Source organism: Triticum urartu, chromosome 5A (assembly GCF_056163025.1).
Source record: "Triticum urartu cultivar PI428250 chromosome 5A, HENAU_Tu73, whole genome shotgun sequence".
Lineage (NCBI taxonomy): Eukaryota > Viridiplantae > Streptophyta > Magnoliopsida > Poales > Poaceae > Triticum > Triticum urartu.
In genome coordinates this window covers 389,535,914-389,550,113 of record NC_141877.1, presented here as the reverse complement: position 1 = coordinate 389,550,113, position 14,200 = coordinate 389,535,914, and the positions used below count along the sequence as shown (strand labels likewise).

The 14,200-nt window shown below is 46.4% G+C and overlaps 2 protein-coding genes across 2 annotated transcripts; one reads left to right on the top strand and one right to left on the bottom strand.

The window, feature by feature from the left end:
* The first annotated feature begins 6,122 nt into the window (after positions 1-6,122).
* On the top strand, positions 6,123-8,474 carry LOC125509130 (protein phosphatase). Its single transcript, XM_048674019.2, has 2 exons — positions 6,123-6,445; positions 8,095-8,474. The coding sequence occupies exons 1-2, from the start codon at positions 6,242-6,244 to the stop codon at positions 8,209-8,211; spliced, it is 321 nt and encodes a 106-aa protein (XP_048529976.1). The 5' UTR covers positions 6,123-6,241; the 3' UTR covers positions 8,212-8,474.
* A 507-nt stretch (positions 8,475-8,981) lies between these two features.
* On the bottom strand, positions 8,982-11,338 carry LOC125509129 (alcohol dehydrogenase 2). Its single transcript, XM_048674018.2, has 9 exons — positions 11,093-11,338; positions 10,854-10,990; positions 10,704-10,750; positions 10,213-10,538; positions 10,029-10,111; positions 9,861-9,936; positions 9,648-9,709; positions 9,474-9,569; positions 8,982-9,385 (listed from the first exon to the last, which is right to left on the bottom strand). Exons 1-9 carry the CDS (start codon positions 11,124-11,126, stop codon positions 9,107-9,109), a joined length of 1,140 nt encoding a protein of 379 aa, XP_048529975.1. The 5' UTR covers positions 11,127-11,338; the 3' UTR covers positions 8,982-9,106.
* Between the last annotated feature and the right edge of the window lie 2,862 nt (positions 11,339-14,200).

Here is a 14,200-nt window from a genome sequence, read left to right as displayed (position 1 = left end):
GACATGATCATGGCATAGACATATAGGAATGAAATATGCAAAAATAAATATGATAATGCAACAAACATAAAAAACACAGATCAACAACTAAAATAAAAGGAAGGGCAACTGAAGCGTCGGTCTCGGGGCGTTACAATGGCCCCCATCAGCTTCGCCGCCTTCGCGTTGCGCGGCCTCAGGTCGACGGTCATCTTCTCCAGCACCGCCTTCGCCCGGTCGTTAGTAAGCTTCGCACGAGACCACCCCTCGTCAGACTAGGGCATCTCCGTCGGCAGCTTCAGCCGTGGGTGGACGCACTTGGCATCCATCATAACCCACTTGCTCCGGAAGCCATCAGCCTTCTTGCCGGCCTTCGAGATCGTGTTGGCCTTGCCAGCTGCAACGAAGTTGGCGCACCCCATGGTGTGGCCGTTGTTGATTCGGAAGAAGAAGTGATACATCTCCAATGTATCTACTTTTCCAAACACTTTTGCCCTTGTTTTGGACTCTAACTTGCATGATTTGAATGGAACTAACCCGGACTGACGTTGTTTTCAGCAGAATTGCCATGGTGTTATTTTTGTGCAGAAATAAAAGTTTTCGGAATGACCTGAAAATCAACGGAGATTATTTTTGGAATATATAAAAAATACTGGAAGAAGAATCCATGTCAGGGGGCCCACACCCTATCCACGAGGGTGGGGGCGCGCCTACCCCCCTGGGTGCGCCCCCTGCCTCGTGGGCCCGTTAACGCTCCACCGACCTCAACTCCAACTCCATATATTCGTGTTCGAGGAGGAAAAAAATCAGAGAGAAGGATTCATCGTGTTTTACGATACGGAGCCGCCGCCATCAGAGAGGGGAATCCGTCGCCATCGTCATCATCAACCTTTCTCGATCACCAATTTCATGATGCTCACCGCCGTGCGTGAGTAATTCCATCGTAGGCTTGCTAGACGGTGATGGGTTGGATGAGATTTATCATGTAATCGAGTTAGTTTTGTTAGGGTTTGATCCCTAGTATCCACTATGTTCTGAGATTCATGTTGCTATGACTTTGCTATGCTTAATGCTTGTCACTAGGGCCCGAGTTCCATGATTTCAGATCTGAACCTATTATGTTTTCATGAATATATGTGAGTTCTTGATCCTAACTTGCAAGTCTGTAGTCACCTACTATGTGTTATGACCCGGCAACCCCGAAGTGACAATAATCGGGACCACTCCTGGTGATGACCGTAGTTTGAGGAGTTCATGTATTCACTATGTGTTAATGCTTTGGCCCGGTACTCTATTAAAAGGAGGCCTTGATATCCCTTAGTTTCCAATAGGACCCCGCTGCCACGGGAGGGTAGGACAAAAGATGTCATGCAAGTTCTTTTCCATAAGCATGTATGACTATATTCGGAATACATGCCTACATTACATTGATGAATTGGAGCTAGTTCTGTGTCACCCTATGTTATAACTGTTTGCATGAATAATCGCATCCGACATAATTCTCCATCACCGATCCATTGCCTACGAGTTTTTCATATATTGTTCTTTGCTTATTTACTTTTCCGCTGCTACTGTCACAATCACTACAAAACCCAAAAATATTACTTTTGCTACCGTTACCACTACTATCATATTACTTTGCTACTAAACACTTTGCTGCAGATATTAAGTTTCCAGGTGTGGTTGAATTGCCAACTCAGCTGCTAATACTTGAGAATATTCTTTGGCTCCCCTTGTGTTGAATCAATAAATTTGTGTTGAATACTCTACCCTCGAAAACTGTTGCGATCCCCTATACTTGTGGGTTATCAAGAAGAAATGGCGCGACAGTGCCACGGACGGCATCACCCCGACATACACCTCGCAGTAAAAGGCAAAGATCGACAAGAGAAGAACGGAGTTAGGATGGAGGTGGAGAGCCTGTAACCCATAGTGTTGGAGGGCTGCGTAGAAGAAGTCGGAGAAGGGAGGAACCAGGCCGGCGACGATGCTGCTCATAAAGAAGGGGTAGAAGGAGCTCTCTGAAGCCTCGGGCATGGCGGAGCCAGCTCGGAGCTCGGTCTTCCCCTTCTCGTTGTTCTCCCCCGCCGCCAGCAGGCGCGTGGCGGCGAGATTCTTCGCCGAGACATTGGGCGCCTCCAGGGCCGGCTCGTACTAGGCAGGCGGCGAATCAACCTTGGGCTTTCGGGGCGCCATTGGTCGGAAACTCGGAAGGGGATCGGAGCAGATCTGGAGATTTCGGAAGCAAGGAGCGAGAGACAGGATCTGAAGCAAGGCGAAGGAAAGCGATGAAGACAAGTGTTGCCCGCACCGGCCTTTTTGTTAGACGGGCAGTTTGCCGAGGCAGCCTGAGGAAGCGGAGACGCCCATGTCCAATCAGTCACCACGTGCCAACCATGGCCGCAGGCTGATGGGGCAGGAGCTCCACGCTTGCCCTTTGGCTTCGCCTCGAAGCCAAGCCCGAGCGCGCCTTGCGCCCGGGGGCTACTGTCAGCGTTCTGGGAACGGGGGTCCCCAGACTTGCCTGCCTGCGGCTCGCAGCATGGCTCCACCAGCGGCCCTGTACGGCCCATCTTCACCAGCAAACACTCAAGACCCTCGCGAGGGGCCAAGCCTCCCAAGGCAGATGATGCAAGACCTCCTCAGGGGCGGCCTCACCAGGCTGGCTCGCGAGGGGCAGAGAGATCAAGGCAAGGGACACCTCGCGAGGTTTCTGTGACGCAAGCCATGACGATTGGAGCCAGGCGGGCGCCAGTGCGCGCAGTGTCCTCGTTTCCTATTTGGTGCTAAAGGGGCAAGCGCAGACGAGGAGTCCCGAGGCACCAGGCAAAGGTTTCCATATCGGTGCAACAAGACCAAGACCAACAGGACGACAGGACGAAGATCACCGTGGAGCCCAAGACGGCGTCACCACCAGAGCCTTTGGTAGGCGAAGACTACTTTTATCAGGATAGCTTGTACTAGTTGTCCCCCTTTGAATTTGGCCGTTGTGGGATCCCTTCCCGCTCAATATTTGGAAAGAGGACCAGTGCCTCTATAAATAGGACTAGCCATCACCATAGCAAGGGGGCGAATCAGAGAGAGAGAGAGAGAGCATCAACTCACCAAGCACAAGAGCACCTCACCTCGCAAGGCTGTTCTTCCCTTGTAACTATTCACCCTCTGCCCAAGAGGCAATCCACCACACCACACTGGAGTAGGGTATTACACCACAACGGTGGCCCAAACCAGTATAAATCCCGTGTCTCGTGTTCTTTGGGTTCGTCGAGCTAGGCCATGAGATCATAGAGTGTGCGAGCTAGAGAGGGGGAGAGATCTTTGTGCGCACCCCAGTGTTCGAACCTCAAGGGTTTTGCCAGAACCCGAAATCCGACAATAACTGTCTCATGATGAATATCATCCAACAAGTCACCAATCCAATGCCTATGAATTTATCCTTATTGATCTTACTGTGTTACTATTGCTATCATCACTGTTACACTTGCTACAAAATATTGCTATCACTATTATTGTTACCGTTGCTACTGTCACTACTATCAAAACTATCAAACTACTTTGCTACTGATCACTTTGCTGCAGATAATAAATCTCCAGGTGTGGTTGAATTGACAACTCAGCTGCTAATACCTTCAAATATTCTTTGGCTCCCTTTGTGTCGAATCTATAAATTCGGGTTGAATACTCTACCCTCGAAAACGGTTGCGATCCCCCATACTTGTGGGTTATCAAGGATGGCTTTACCGCTCTTAGCCACCTGTCGGAGTACCCAACATGCCCGAAGGCTATGTGTTGATTCAGTATTCGGCTTCGTATATATCTGACAAGGTTTATCGAGCAGGTCGTCAAGGACGGTTCTGTGTCCCGTAAAGGGCTTGACTTTTTTGTCCACGAGATGATGATCAGGTGCCCCATAAGGGTGCATCCTTTTTGTCCGTCCAGTGGTCTGCTTGAAGGCAGGAGGTTCCCACTGAGCTGTCTGGGCCTTCCAGGTGCTTTCCATTGCGCTGTATTTCTATACGATGTGTGCCAAATCTGCAAAATGCAGTATGCGACAACGGTTGAGGGTGTTAAGGATTCCCTCGTCCGTACAGTTGCCGTAAAAATACCGAAACCACGGCGTCGTCCCAGCAATCTTTGATCTTGTTTTTGACAAGGAGGAATCTGCCCCAAAAGTGGTGGATCATTTCCTCTGGTTGCTGCTGTACATACATTAGGTCGCATACATCTGGAGGACCTGAATTGCTTGGGGAATATTGCTTGTGGTGGGTGGGCGAGTTAAAATCCGAACCCTGACCCATTATTGCATCCAGAGTTTGAAGAATTTGCGAGGTCACCGACCCAGGGTCCGGAGTGTCCTAGCGGCCTTCGGGCTCAACGCTCGGTTCTATGTTCGGAGGACATGAGGTCTCTTCCCGGAGATGGATATCCGGCTCGCAGGACTCAGAAATCCGAACATAGCTTGTTCTTAACTTAGGGGAAGAAGTACTCTCGGCTTGTTCCTTTACGACCACTACCAGATGGGTGATCGGCGGGGACCTGATTTCCCTCTGATCGGGTTTAAGTCCAATCTGATCGTAGTCTGTTGCGACTCCCAAAGCGACGATGCAATCAAGTAGCTCGTTTAAGGATGAGGCATCTGCTGGATCCATCTTTTTGGAGTGTTCAAGGCCAACGCGAAGACGATGTTTAGCGATCTCGGGGGCTGCCTTTGGCTTAAAGGCCACACGGGCGCCCACGGTGAAACCGCCGAGCTGGAGGAGTTGGCCCGGAGCTAGGGCCTCTCCAGAGGTAATGTTGTCGTTATGACAAGGCGAGCCATCGATCCCGTCGTCGACGACACAGTGGAACTCTCAATGAAAGCACTAATGTCGGTGTCAAAACTGGCCGATCTCGGATAGGGGGTCCCGAACTGTGCGCCTGAGGATCGAAGGTAACAGGAGACAAGGGGACACGATGTTTATCCAAGTTCAGGCCCTTTTAATGGAGGTAACACCTACTTCCTGCTTGATTAACTTTGATGAATATACGGGTTACAAGAGTCGATCTACCTCGAGATCGTAAGGGCTAAACCCTAGATGTCTAGCCTATATGATTTGTGATAACCTCTACGGACTAAATCCTCCGATTTATATAGACACCGGAGGAGCCTAGGGTTGTACAGAGTCGGTTTACAGAGAAAGGAAACTACATATCCGGTCGTCAAGCTTGCCATCCACTCAAATAAGAGTTCCTCTCGGACAAGGCTTTCTATCTTGCATCTTCATGGCCCATCAGTCCGGTTTATGCTACACAACCTGGACACCCGAGGACCCCCATAATCCAGGACTCCCTCACCCCCCATTCCTGTGGTGCTTCTAGCATCATCGGAGGGCGTGTGGAGGTTTGTCTCCGGCGGATCTCACAAGATTCGGTCGACGTTTTTCTTCGATGGATCCGCTTGGATCTAGCCTATGTTCGTGTGTCTACAGATTGGATTCTTTCGATCTACGTTTCTCTTTATTGACGGTGGTTGCTATTCTGGCACGCTGGCCCTCTGGGACCTTAGCATGGCGATTTCCCGACTGTATACTACAACAAGGTTTGTCCGGCTCCAGCGATGGAGGGGCGATGACGGCAGCGCAACTTAAGCCGCTCCAGTGTTTTAGTCGTCGCTAGGTAGTCTATGGACGTGGATCTAAATTTTATTTCTGGTGTTCTTTATACTACCTTGATAGTTGATGAACAGATACGTTTTTTTAAAAAACAAAAATAATTAATTTTATTTTATGCTCATAAAGCGAGATAAAACCAATGAGAAAAACAGCGCGCTACAGCAAAATAGCGGTAACCTTAGAATATGCTATTAGCGTGCTATATCGCGTTATAGTGTGCTATTAGCGAGATGTTGTATATCGATATATTTAACGAGACAATTCTCAATACGCAATAGTGTGTTATTAGCGAGGCTATAGCGCGCTATTTTTTTTTCAGTGGATAAAACTCAACAGTAGTTAAAAGCCACACGAGGCGTCCGTCCGAAAAACATAATACAGCAGGCGTATGCAAGTTCGGGACGGCTTTGCGAAATTGGAATCCGCTTCGAGTTGGTTTACGTAATATCCCCAATACGCCTCATGAGTCATGACCGGATTACGGTAAATAAACCTCTGTCTTTGCGCAGGGTCGTGGGACGGACGAAAGAGAGAGAGGGAATCAGTCAGGGAAGGACAGAGCGAGAACACAAAACGAGACTCGGCGGCGGTGGCCAGGGAGAAGAAGAAGCATGGTGTTCGGCCGGGGCAAGCCGTCCTCGTCCACGCCCTCCACGGCGGCCGCCACCTCGTCGGCTGCCGCGGCGGCGTGCTCCGACCTCCGGGCGGCGTACCACGAGTGCTTCAACCGGTGGTACGCCGACAAGTTCGCCAAGGGCCAGTGGAACAAGGACGACTGCGCCGCCGACTGGCACAAGTACCGCGCCTGCCTCGAGGTAAACCTAGCCCACGCCCCCCCTCCACCCCCCGCCCCAACCACAGCTCGCTATCATTGCTCGCCACCTAGATTGGATCGCTGGTTTGCTATGCGCGCGGTAGAGATCCCCCCGCCATTGACCGCCTAGTTTTCTCTGATGGGGCTCCCTGAGGTGATGTTTTCCAGAGATATGGATTCCTGATTATGAAGATCTTGTAGTCTAGGCCGAGGTAATTCCGGGGAGGTATAAATTTCGTGTAAGATTTGGAATTGCTTGTTTAGGAAGATATTTTGAGAGACTGTCTCGATTATGTCGCTTCTTTAATTGGGTTGGCTTAACCGCTTAAGGTTGTTACTCTGGGGAGAATGTGAGAATCATCATAGTAGGGGGGCTTATGGCGGTCAGTTGTTGTGTTGCTTATGATCTTGATTTGGATTGCGCTGCAGACCTCATGTTGCAAATGTGGGATCTGGCCATCTTGTGCAATGACAGTTCAGAGCACTTATGAACAAGCACTGTAGGTTAACGAGGATGCTGTTTCTTGTTAATTTTTATCCACTCTTCAACCCAAAAAGGTTATTGCCTGAAAACAGAGGATATTAACCTTGTATCCTGTTTGAATAGTCGGAGCAGTTGAGCTTGCAAGACTGCTAGTTCCATCGCATTTGCATGACAATGCAGTTAATTGATATCGCTGGGGAGCTCAGTCTGTAGAGAGTTCACCAACAACGGATTTTTTTTTTTGGATAAAAGGCACCAAAGTAACCATCAAACCCTTCTACGATTACATCCCAGGCTACACCGAAAACGGATCTTTTTAAAAACATTTGCAGTTACAGGTGTTCTTATTTTGCTTATTGGCTGCTGCTAGGTTGTTTTCTAGGTAAGTACTCCCTCTGTCTCAAAATGTAAGACGTTTTCACTATGATAGTACCAAAAAACGTCTTGCATTTTGAGACAGAGGGAGCATTGGTCATAACTGGTGCGATGCTGGTGATAATTTGGGACATGGTTGGTAGGCATCCTGGTTGCTTAGTGACTGCCAACCCACCCAAAGATCTGCTATTTCTCAGGAAAACCCACTGTTGCCAATTTCTATTGCTGAACGGACTGTCTTTTTTTTTTCACTTGCAGAGTTGGATGTCGATTGTTCTTCATGACTTAATTATTTAGTGTAAATAGCAATGATGTGTATTGCGTAAAATTGGTGGTTATATCAAATCGTACCAGATTGATTGTTCACAGCTTTGCGTTTTTGTCTGCAGCAATTTGCCATTACTGCAAGGAAAGAAACCTTCTTAACACCCGAATGTATTTAATTAGTTTGTTTATAGATAAAAGTTCTCAAAAAAATATTCAAAAATCGGCCTGTGTCTGTTATTTGCCTCTTCAGTTGTCCATGTTGTTGTCATATATCTGTATTTTACAAGAATGATTGTTCAAAAATTGAGTTTGACGAAGTTGTGTTCATTCACATAATCACAAAGCACTGTTGTACATAACAATGAGTGTTCAACATGCACCAGTACCCTGTTTTCTTCATTTCCACATAAGCAATCTGTATTATCTTGCATTTCACAGCCATTTAGGTTTAGGTTCTATGATTTAATGTTGCGTGATTCTTGCTTGTCTAATGGCTGATTGTTCCATGTTTTACTTGTGTCTAGGAACATCTCGAAGACAAGCATCTCAGGCAAATCCTACTGGAGTCGGAAACATCTCCCTCTTATGCCCAGCTTGATCCCGATTCTTCGTCACGACAAGGTGCCACCCCATCAAAATGACAGTCTTGGACTAACAACATGGTCGATTTCTTTCCTTGATCAAAATTCGGAGACGATTGATAAGAGTGAACCAGAAAGTCTGTATTTGGATACATGTTATGTCCCTGGATCATGTCGATTTCAGCTCATGAGATTAACTTGTAAAATTTGCTTGGATGTGATTGCGCTCAACTTACAAAGTATACTCAACCAAGCAATAGTTTGTAAATACTGAGCAGTTCTGGATTATGAAACTAGTTGAATAGTATCAGCTATCCAGGTTCTGTAACACTGTTTCACGCACGCTTCTTCTAGTCAAAGGATGGGATGTAGATTAAATCTTATCATTTGCTGTGATGAGAAATAAGTCACAGATATTTCGAATAAGTGGACAGGGAGAGGGGGTTGCATAAAAGTCAAGAAATAAAAAAACCTAGATGTAGGCAATGGATGTAGAAATAAATCAATTGGGTACATAAATGTCCAACTGGATCTTATATCAAAATTGGTTCTCACTTCTCCTGCATGGTGCATAAATATCCAACTGAATCTTATATCCAAATTTGTTATTAACATCTTATATTATGGGAGGGAGGGAGTAGTAGGCAATCTTGTTATCGGAGGATGGCAATTCGATGCGGTTCTGGCTGCAAGAAAAAAGGCTTACGTCCTCGACAGTGTTATGAGTGGGTAGTGAGGTTGACAGGTGTGCCCTTTTGTGGTGGTTTTTACCGAGTTTCCGCAGATTAATCGAGCAACCCTCTTCTGTTTATTTAATGAATTGAAGTCCATGACTTAAAAAAAAGTACCTCATCTGTAATAAAGAAATATATTTCTTTACAGAGGGAGTAGCAAAGAGGTGATACATGTGTGTTGTACGATAGCAGCGAGGGGTGAAGAGCCAGGCGCTCTATCTCTACTCCTCCATCCTGATGACGCAGCGCAGGCCTTCCCCCTTGAGCATGAGGTCGAAGGCCGTGTTGATCTGCGAGAAGGGCACGCTATGGGTGATGAACTTGTCCAGCTCCAGCTCCTTCCTCATGTACATGTCCACCACGCCGGGGAGGCCCGTGCGCGGCTTGTAGTTGCCGAAGAAGGTGCCCCTCAGCGTCCTCTCGTTGAGGAAGTTCATGGGGTGGGTCTTGAACATCGCCTCCTTGTGCGCCACGCCCACCAGCACCGCCACCCCCCACCCCTGCTCCCATCCATCAGGCCATAGCATCAGTTTCAGGATTCAGTTTCAAGCAGAAGATGAAGAAGAAGCAAGTGGTCATCATATGTACATCGTGCACGCATTCGAAGGCGGAGATCATGGCGTCGGCGTTGCCCGTGCACTCCACCGCCCGGTCGACTCCGCCATCGGTCATCTCCACGATCACCTGTGGCATATGTTTTTGGACCATCAGCATTTCATTTGACACAAGCTTCTTGTGTACGTATGTCATGAACAAACGTACCTCTTGCACTGGCTTGGTGTGGTCCTTGGGGTTCACAAAGTCGGTGCAGCCAAATTTCTTAGCTGAAAAACGATGGACATGCATGGGGTTGCAAAGGTTCAGTCAGTCTGCTCCGGTGGTAACCAATAAGTACATTTTTGCCAAGATGGATGGAGTGTTTTTATTTTCTTCCTGAAGATCGATGGCATGGCAGTGGGAGATTATCATGCGTACCTTGTTCGTGTTTCGCAGGGTTCAAGTCCACACCGATAATCCTCGATGCGCCGGACATCCTGGCCCCTTCCATGGCCTGATCATACATGAATGCGCGGTAATTATATATAGATGAGCACAATTCTCGTCGACCTGAAAGAACATCTCGTGGAGAAAAGTATCACTTACAGCGAGACCCACAGCTCCAAGACCAAAAATCGCCACTGTCATACCCTTCTTCGGCTTGGCGACGTTGAGGGTGGCACCTAGCCCTGTAAATTAGAAACGTGACATCTCAGTAGTTCCCTGAGGCGTCCCAAATATGTTGATCTCGTCGGCTGGGAGGATTTCGTCTGTACAGATAGATTCTTACCGGTTGAGATACCGCAGCTAAGGAGGCAGACTTTGTCGAGGGGCGCCTCGGGGTCGATCTTGGCGAGGCACCCGACATGGATCACGGTGTACTCGCTGAAGGTGGACGTCCCAACAAAGTGGAAAATCGGTTTGCCGTCGATGGTGAAGCGGGACTGCCCGTCGCCGATCATGACACCGCGGTCGACATTGATCCTGAGGAGGTCACAGAGGTTGCTCTCCTCTGACCTGCAGTGGGCACACTCCTTGCACTCTCCGGTGAACACCGGGAGGACATGGTCTCCAGGCACCAGCTCAGTCACGCCCTCACCAACACTCTCCACAATGCTGTGAAGGAATAATGCAGGATTCAGGATGACTATATAATTGGACTAATAAACCATGATTCAGGTGAGGATTCAAGCTAGATTCAATGATGTAATTACGAATTAAAACTTAAAACAGGGGAAGAGAGGGGGAACTAAGAGAGAGGCAAAAGGTGAGGATGGATACCCTCCAGCTTCATGGCCCAAGATCCTAGGGAAAACCGGAGTTTGGCCCTGCCCAAATGCAAGCAGCACATCACCAACTGATCCATCCATCCATGCATCCAGATGCAGTAATTTGGATAACGCTGTGAGATGTTGTGGATGAGATATATACCTTGGCCTCCCAGAAGTAGACGTCAGTGTGGCAGAGCGCGGTGTAGAGGATCTTGACGCGCACCTCCATGGCCTGCGGCGGCGCCACCTCCACCTCCTCCATCGACAGCGGCTTCCCGGCCTCCCACGCCACCGCCGCTGCCAAGAACAACCAAATTAATCCATTCATTATTAGTTGCATCCCATCCACCCATTCCAGGAACTGCGATGAATAGGAAACTAAATAGTTGAGGAACCAACCTTTGCACTTGATCACCTTCCCGGCGGTCGCCATTTCACTCCAAGAGCTTCAGTCGACGCCCCCCTCGCTGTTTCTTCTTCTTCTTCTTGCAGTCACAGGTTTACTGATGAGCTGTTGGTGAGGACTGAGGAACCGAACTACATATATACACCGGCTGCTGAGAGGAGTCGATTGCTGTGGCGGGATCTTTTTTTTTTCCTTTCTTGGGCTGTGTGCATTCTAGATGTCTTTACGAAGCGGATTGGTTGATGACATAGGACGGGGTGTTAATGTTGATGAAGCAGATTGTTTTCTTCTTTTGATTATGATAGTTTTTCTTGATTTTTATCGAGGCGTCAATCAACATCATTTTAGTCGGTTCATTCAGATGACTATTCTCAGATTTGGCTTTTGACACGATATCTGTGGGAATGGACTGGTTGCCTGGCTAAAACTTGGGGAACACTGTTGCAGCAATGGACCGTAGCATCTTGTGGTGGTAGCAAGGCGATAAGTGCGTGGAAAATAATTGTGTGGTCCGTGAAGTTTAAGGCCTCAATAATTGGCTCAATGATCTGATCTTGCTCTCGTGTTGTGATTTCAACCTTTACGTTCGTAGAATTTATTTACATCAGACTGCTGCCTCCTTTCATATTATTATTTTTGGATATCACACATTCACACGTAATAAAATGCAGCCATAAAACCAGAATCAGCATCGTCCATGGCCAAAATAATTTCTTCTTTGCTAATGACATTAGGGTCATGCTCAACTTCCCTAATTAACTACTCCCCCCATCCCACAATATAAGAATATTTTTTAAGCTAACATAGCTTGAAAAACGCTCTTATAATTTGGGACGGAGGGAGTGTATTTTTGACGCTACACTAGTGTAAAAAACGCTCTTATATTATGGGACGGAGGGAATAAATGATACCTCGTGCGTTGTTGCGGAAACCCGTTGCAATATATTTTGGTTGCTGGATTTATATCATACTAAGAAACAACCTTTGTTACAATTGGACAGAGATTGCTCGCTGATCCCATTAGGTGAAAGCATGCTTCTATCTTAGATGGCACAAACTAATTTCCGACGCTCTATTGTTCTCGTATTATGAATATTAGGGTGTCATATACTATTAAATACCATGCATATCTTTACCGAAGAGCTGATAGTATGTTTATGCACTAAAAGATCCAAAATGGTTGTAGAGTACGATGCACTATGGTCATCCGGATCTTTCATTTGACAAGAGGTGGTATAAGGAAAGCATCTAAAACCATAAACTTAAGCAAGGATGCATTTGCTGGTAATTTAAATATTTGTTTTGTTGGAAACAATAATTTCATGTCATTTTGAAGGAAATTGCACCTTAACATTAACTTTACAGGTTATAATTCCATATTGCATCGCGGAAATATAACTTACAATGAGTATATTCAAATTGGTAAAGGGCATGCTGGTAGTCTTAATCAGATATCAATATTTGAAGCCAAAGTTGCAAATGGCAATGGTGAACAGACAATCAGACGTGAAATATACTGCCTAGGGCAAGGATTTGATCTTCGCCAGATGCTTTCCTGCTATTTCACCACAATGGGGCTCTAGTTCAACAGCCTAATATGTTTTCTCCATCCCCCCTTCTCTCGTGCACGCTTGCATTGTAACTTCAAGTTGGTTAAATCCAATCTTTTCAGTGGATGTATTTTTTTTTGTTTAGTACCAACGACGAGTCCTATTATTCTACCAGGTCCATATTTTATGTAGTTATCAATTGTAGGTGTTTATATTTTCCTCTGTGGGCAGTTGTATTTAGTTCTTCGTGGGCTGCATGAAGATATCCTACTTAAAGCAGAGGCTAAGAATATGAAGTCGTTAGAAAGTTCCCTTGCACCCCAATCTTTCATCCAAATTGGATTGCTTACGTCAGGGGCGGGGCTAGGAGAGAATCAAGGGGGAGGCAAAGAGAAAATATACATCTTGGGGGGGGGGGGGTGCAATCTTATTAACCTAAGCCTTTTTTTCTTCACTAAATATCTGGGGGGGGGGGGCATTAGGCCCCTCCCCCTCAACAATGCATGTAGCTCCGCCACTGGCTTACGAGATTGCCTATGGTGATAGACCCCTCCCCCTCAACAATGCATGTAGCTCCGCCACTGGCTTACGAGATTGCCTATGGTGATAGAACTCGGTCTTGACAAGGGCTTTCAAGCAACCGGCAGTGAGTTTGTCCTAATACAACTGTAATGTCTGGTTCGTGGAATGATGTATTATAGAACAACATTGAAACTACAAGCTGTCTTAGACAGGACAAATGGCCAAGGTACGCATAAGTACTACCTTTCCTTATCAAGAAATTTGAAAATAGCTTTCCATATCTAAATGGTTAGGATATCAAGTTGAATAGACCAACCAGTTTATGTTGTTTGGTCATATTGCATTAGATTACCCGTTATGATGATTTGGTAGTTCTGACCTTTGATAACACATGGCAGAAGAAATCTTTGGAAGCAAAAAATGTGCCCAGAACGAGCTTGAGTGTTGACATGTACACCCAAAGCTTCCTTAGCAGTGCACTGCCAAGCAAAATTTAGTTCTTCAAACAGAGTGCTTAACATTAGCCAAGCTCGAATTTGACTCATGAAACACGACATGCGCACCATGTGTGGCGTGGTAAATCGAGTGAGTGAATGAACGTGTGTTCTTGTTCTCTTTTCTCATGCTACAAGGAGTAGCAGTGTTATCTCGTCAACGTATAATATGGGACTAAAGTTACACACATAAAATTTAGTGGGACTAAACTTACAAACATAAAATGGGCCTTTGAGATCGGAGAGGTGTGGCTACACTCGGGTGTAGTACACCCGAGTCAATACTAAATTGAAAAAAAATAGCATGAAAAAAAATTCTGAAACTTTGCAACATCAAACGTGATCAAATATTTTAGGTTTTTGCAAAATTTTATTCACAAATAACATTCGACGAGCTCTCATAAAAAAATTACTCAAAAAGTGCACAAAACTTTGAGCAGTGATTTTGTTTTTTTGCTGAGAGCTCCTCAAATGTTATTTGTGGATAAAATTTTGTAACAACCTAAAAAATTTGATCATGTTTGATGTCACAAAA

Bases quoted from the DNA above. Each gene is read 5' to 3' on its own strand.
- LOC125509130 (XM_048674019.2), top strand. From the start codon at position 6,242: ATGGTGTTCGGCCGGGGCAAGCCGTCCTCGTCCACGCCCTCCACGGCG. The intron at 6,446-8,094 runs GTAAACCTAGCC...ACTTGTGTCTAG, and splicing joins AGTACCGCGCCTGCCTCGAG to GAACATCTCGAAGACAAGCA.
- LOC125509129 (XM_048674018.2), bottom strand. From the start codon at position 11,126: ATGGCGACCGCCGGGAAGGTGATCAAGTGCAAAG. The intron at 9,937-10,028 runs GTAAGTGATACT...ATGTATGATCAG, and splicing joins TTGGAGCTGTGGGTCTCGCT to GCCATGGAAGGGGCCAGGAT. The intron at 9,386-9,473 runs GTACATATGATG...GGATGGGAGCAG, and splicing joins CCTTCGAATGCGTGCACGAT to GGGTGGGGGGTGGCGGTGCT.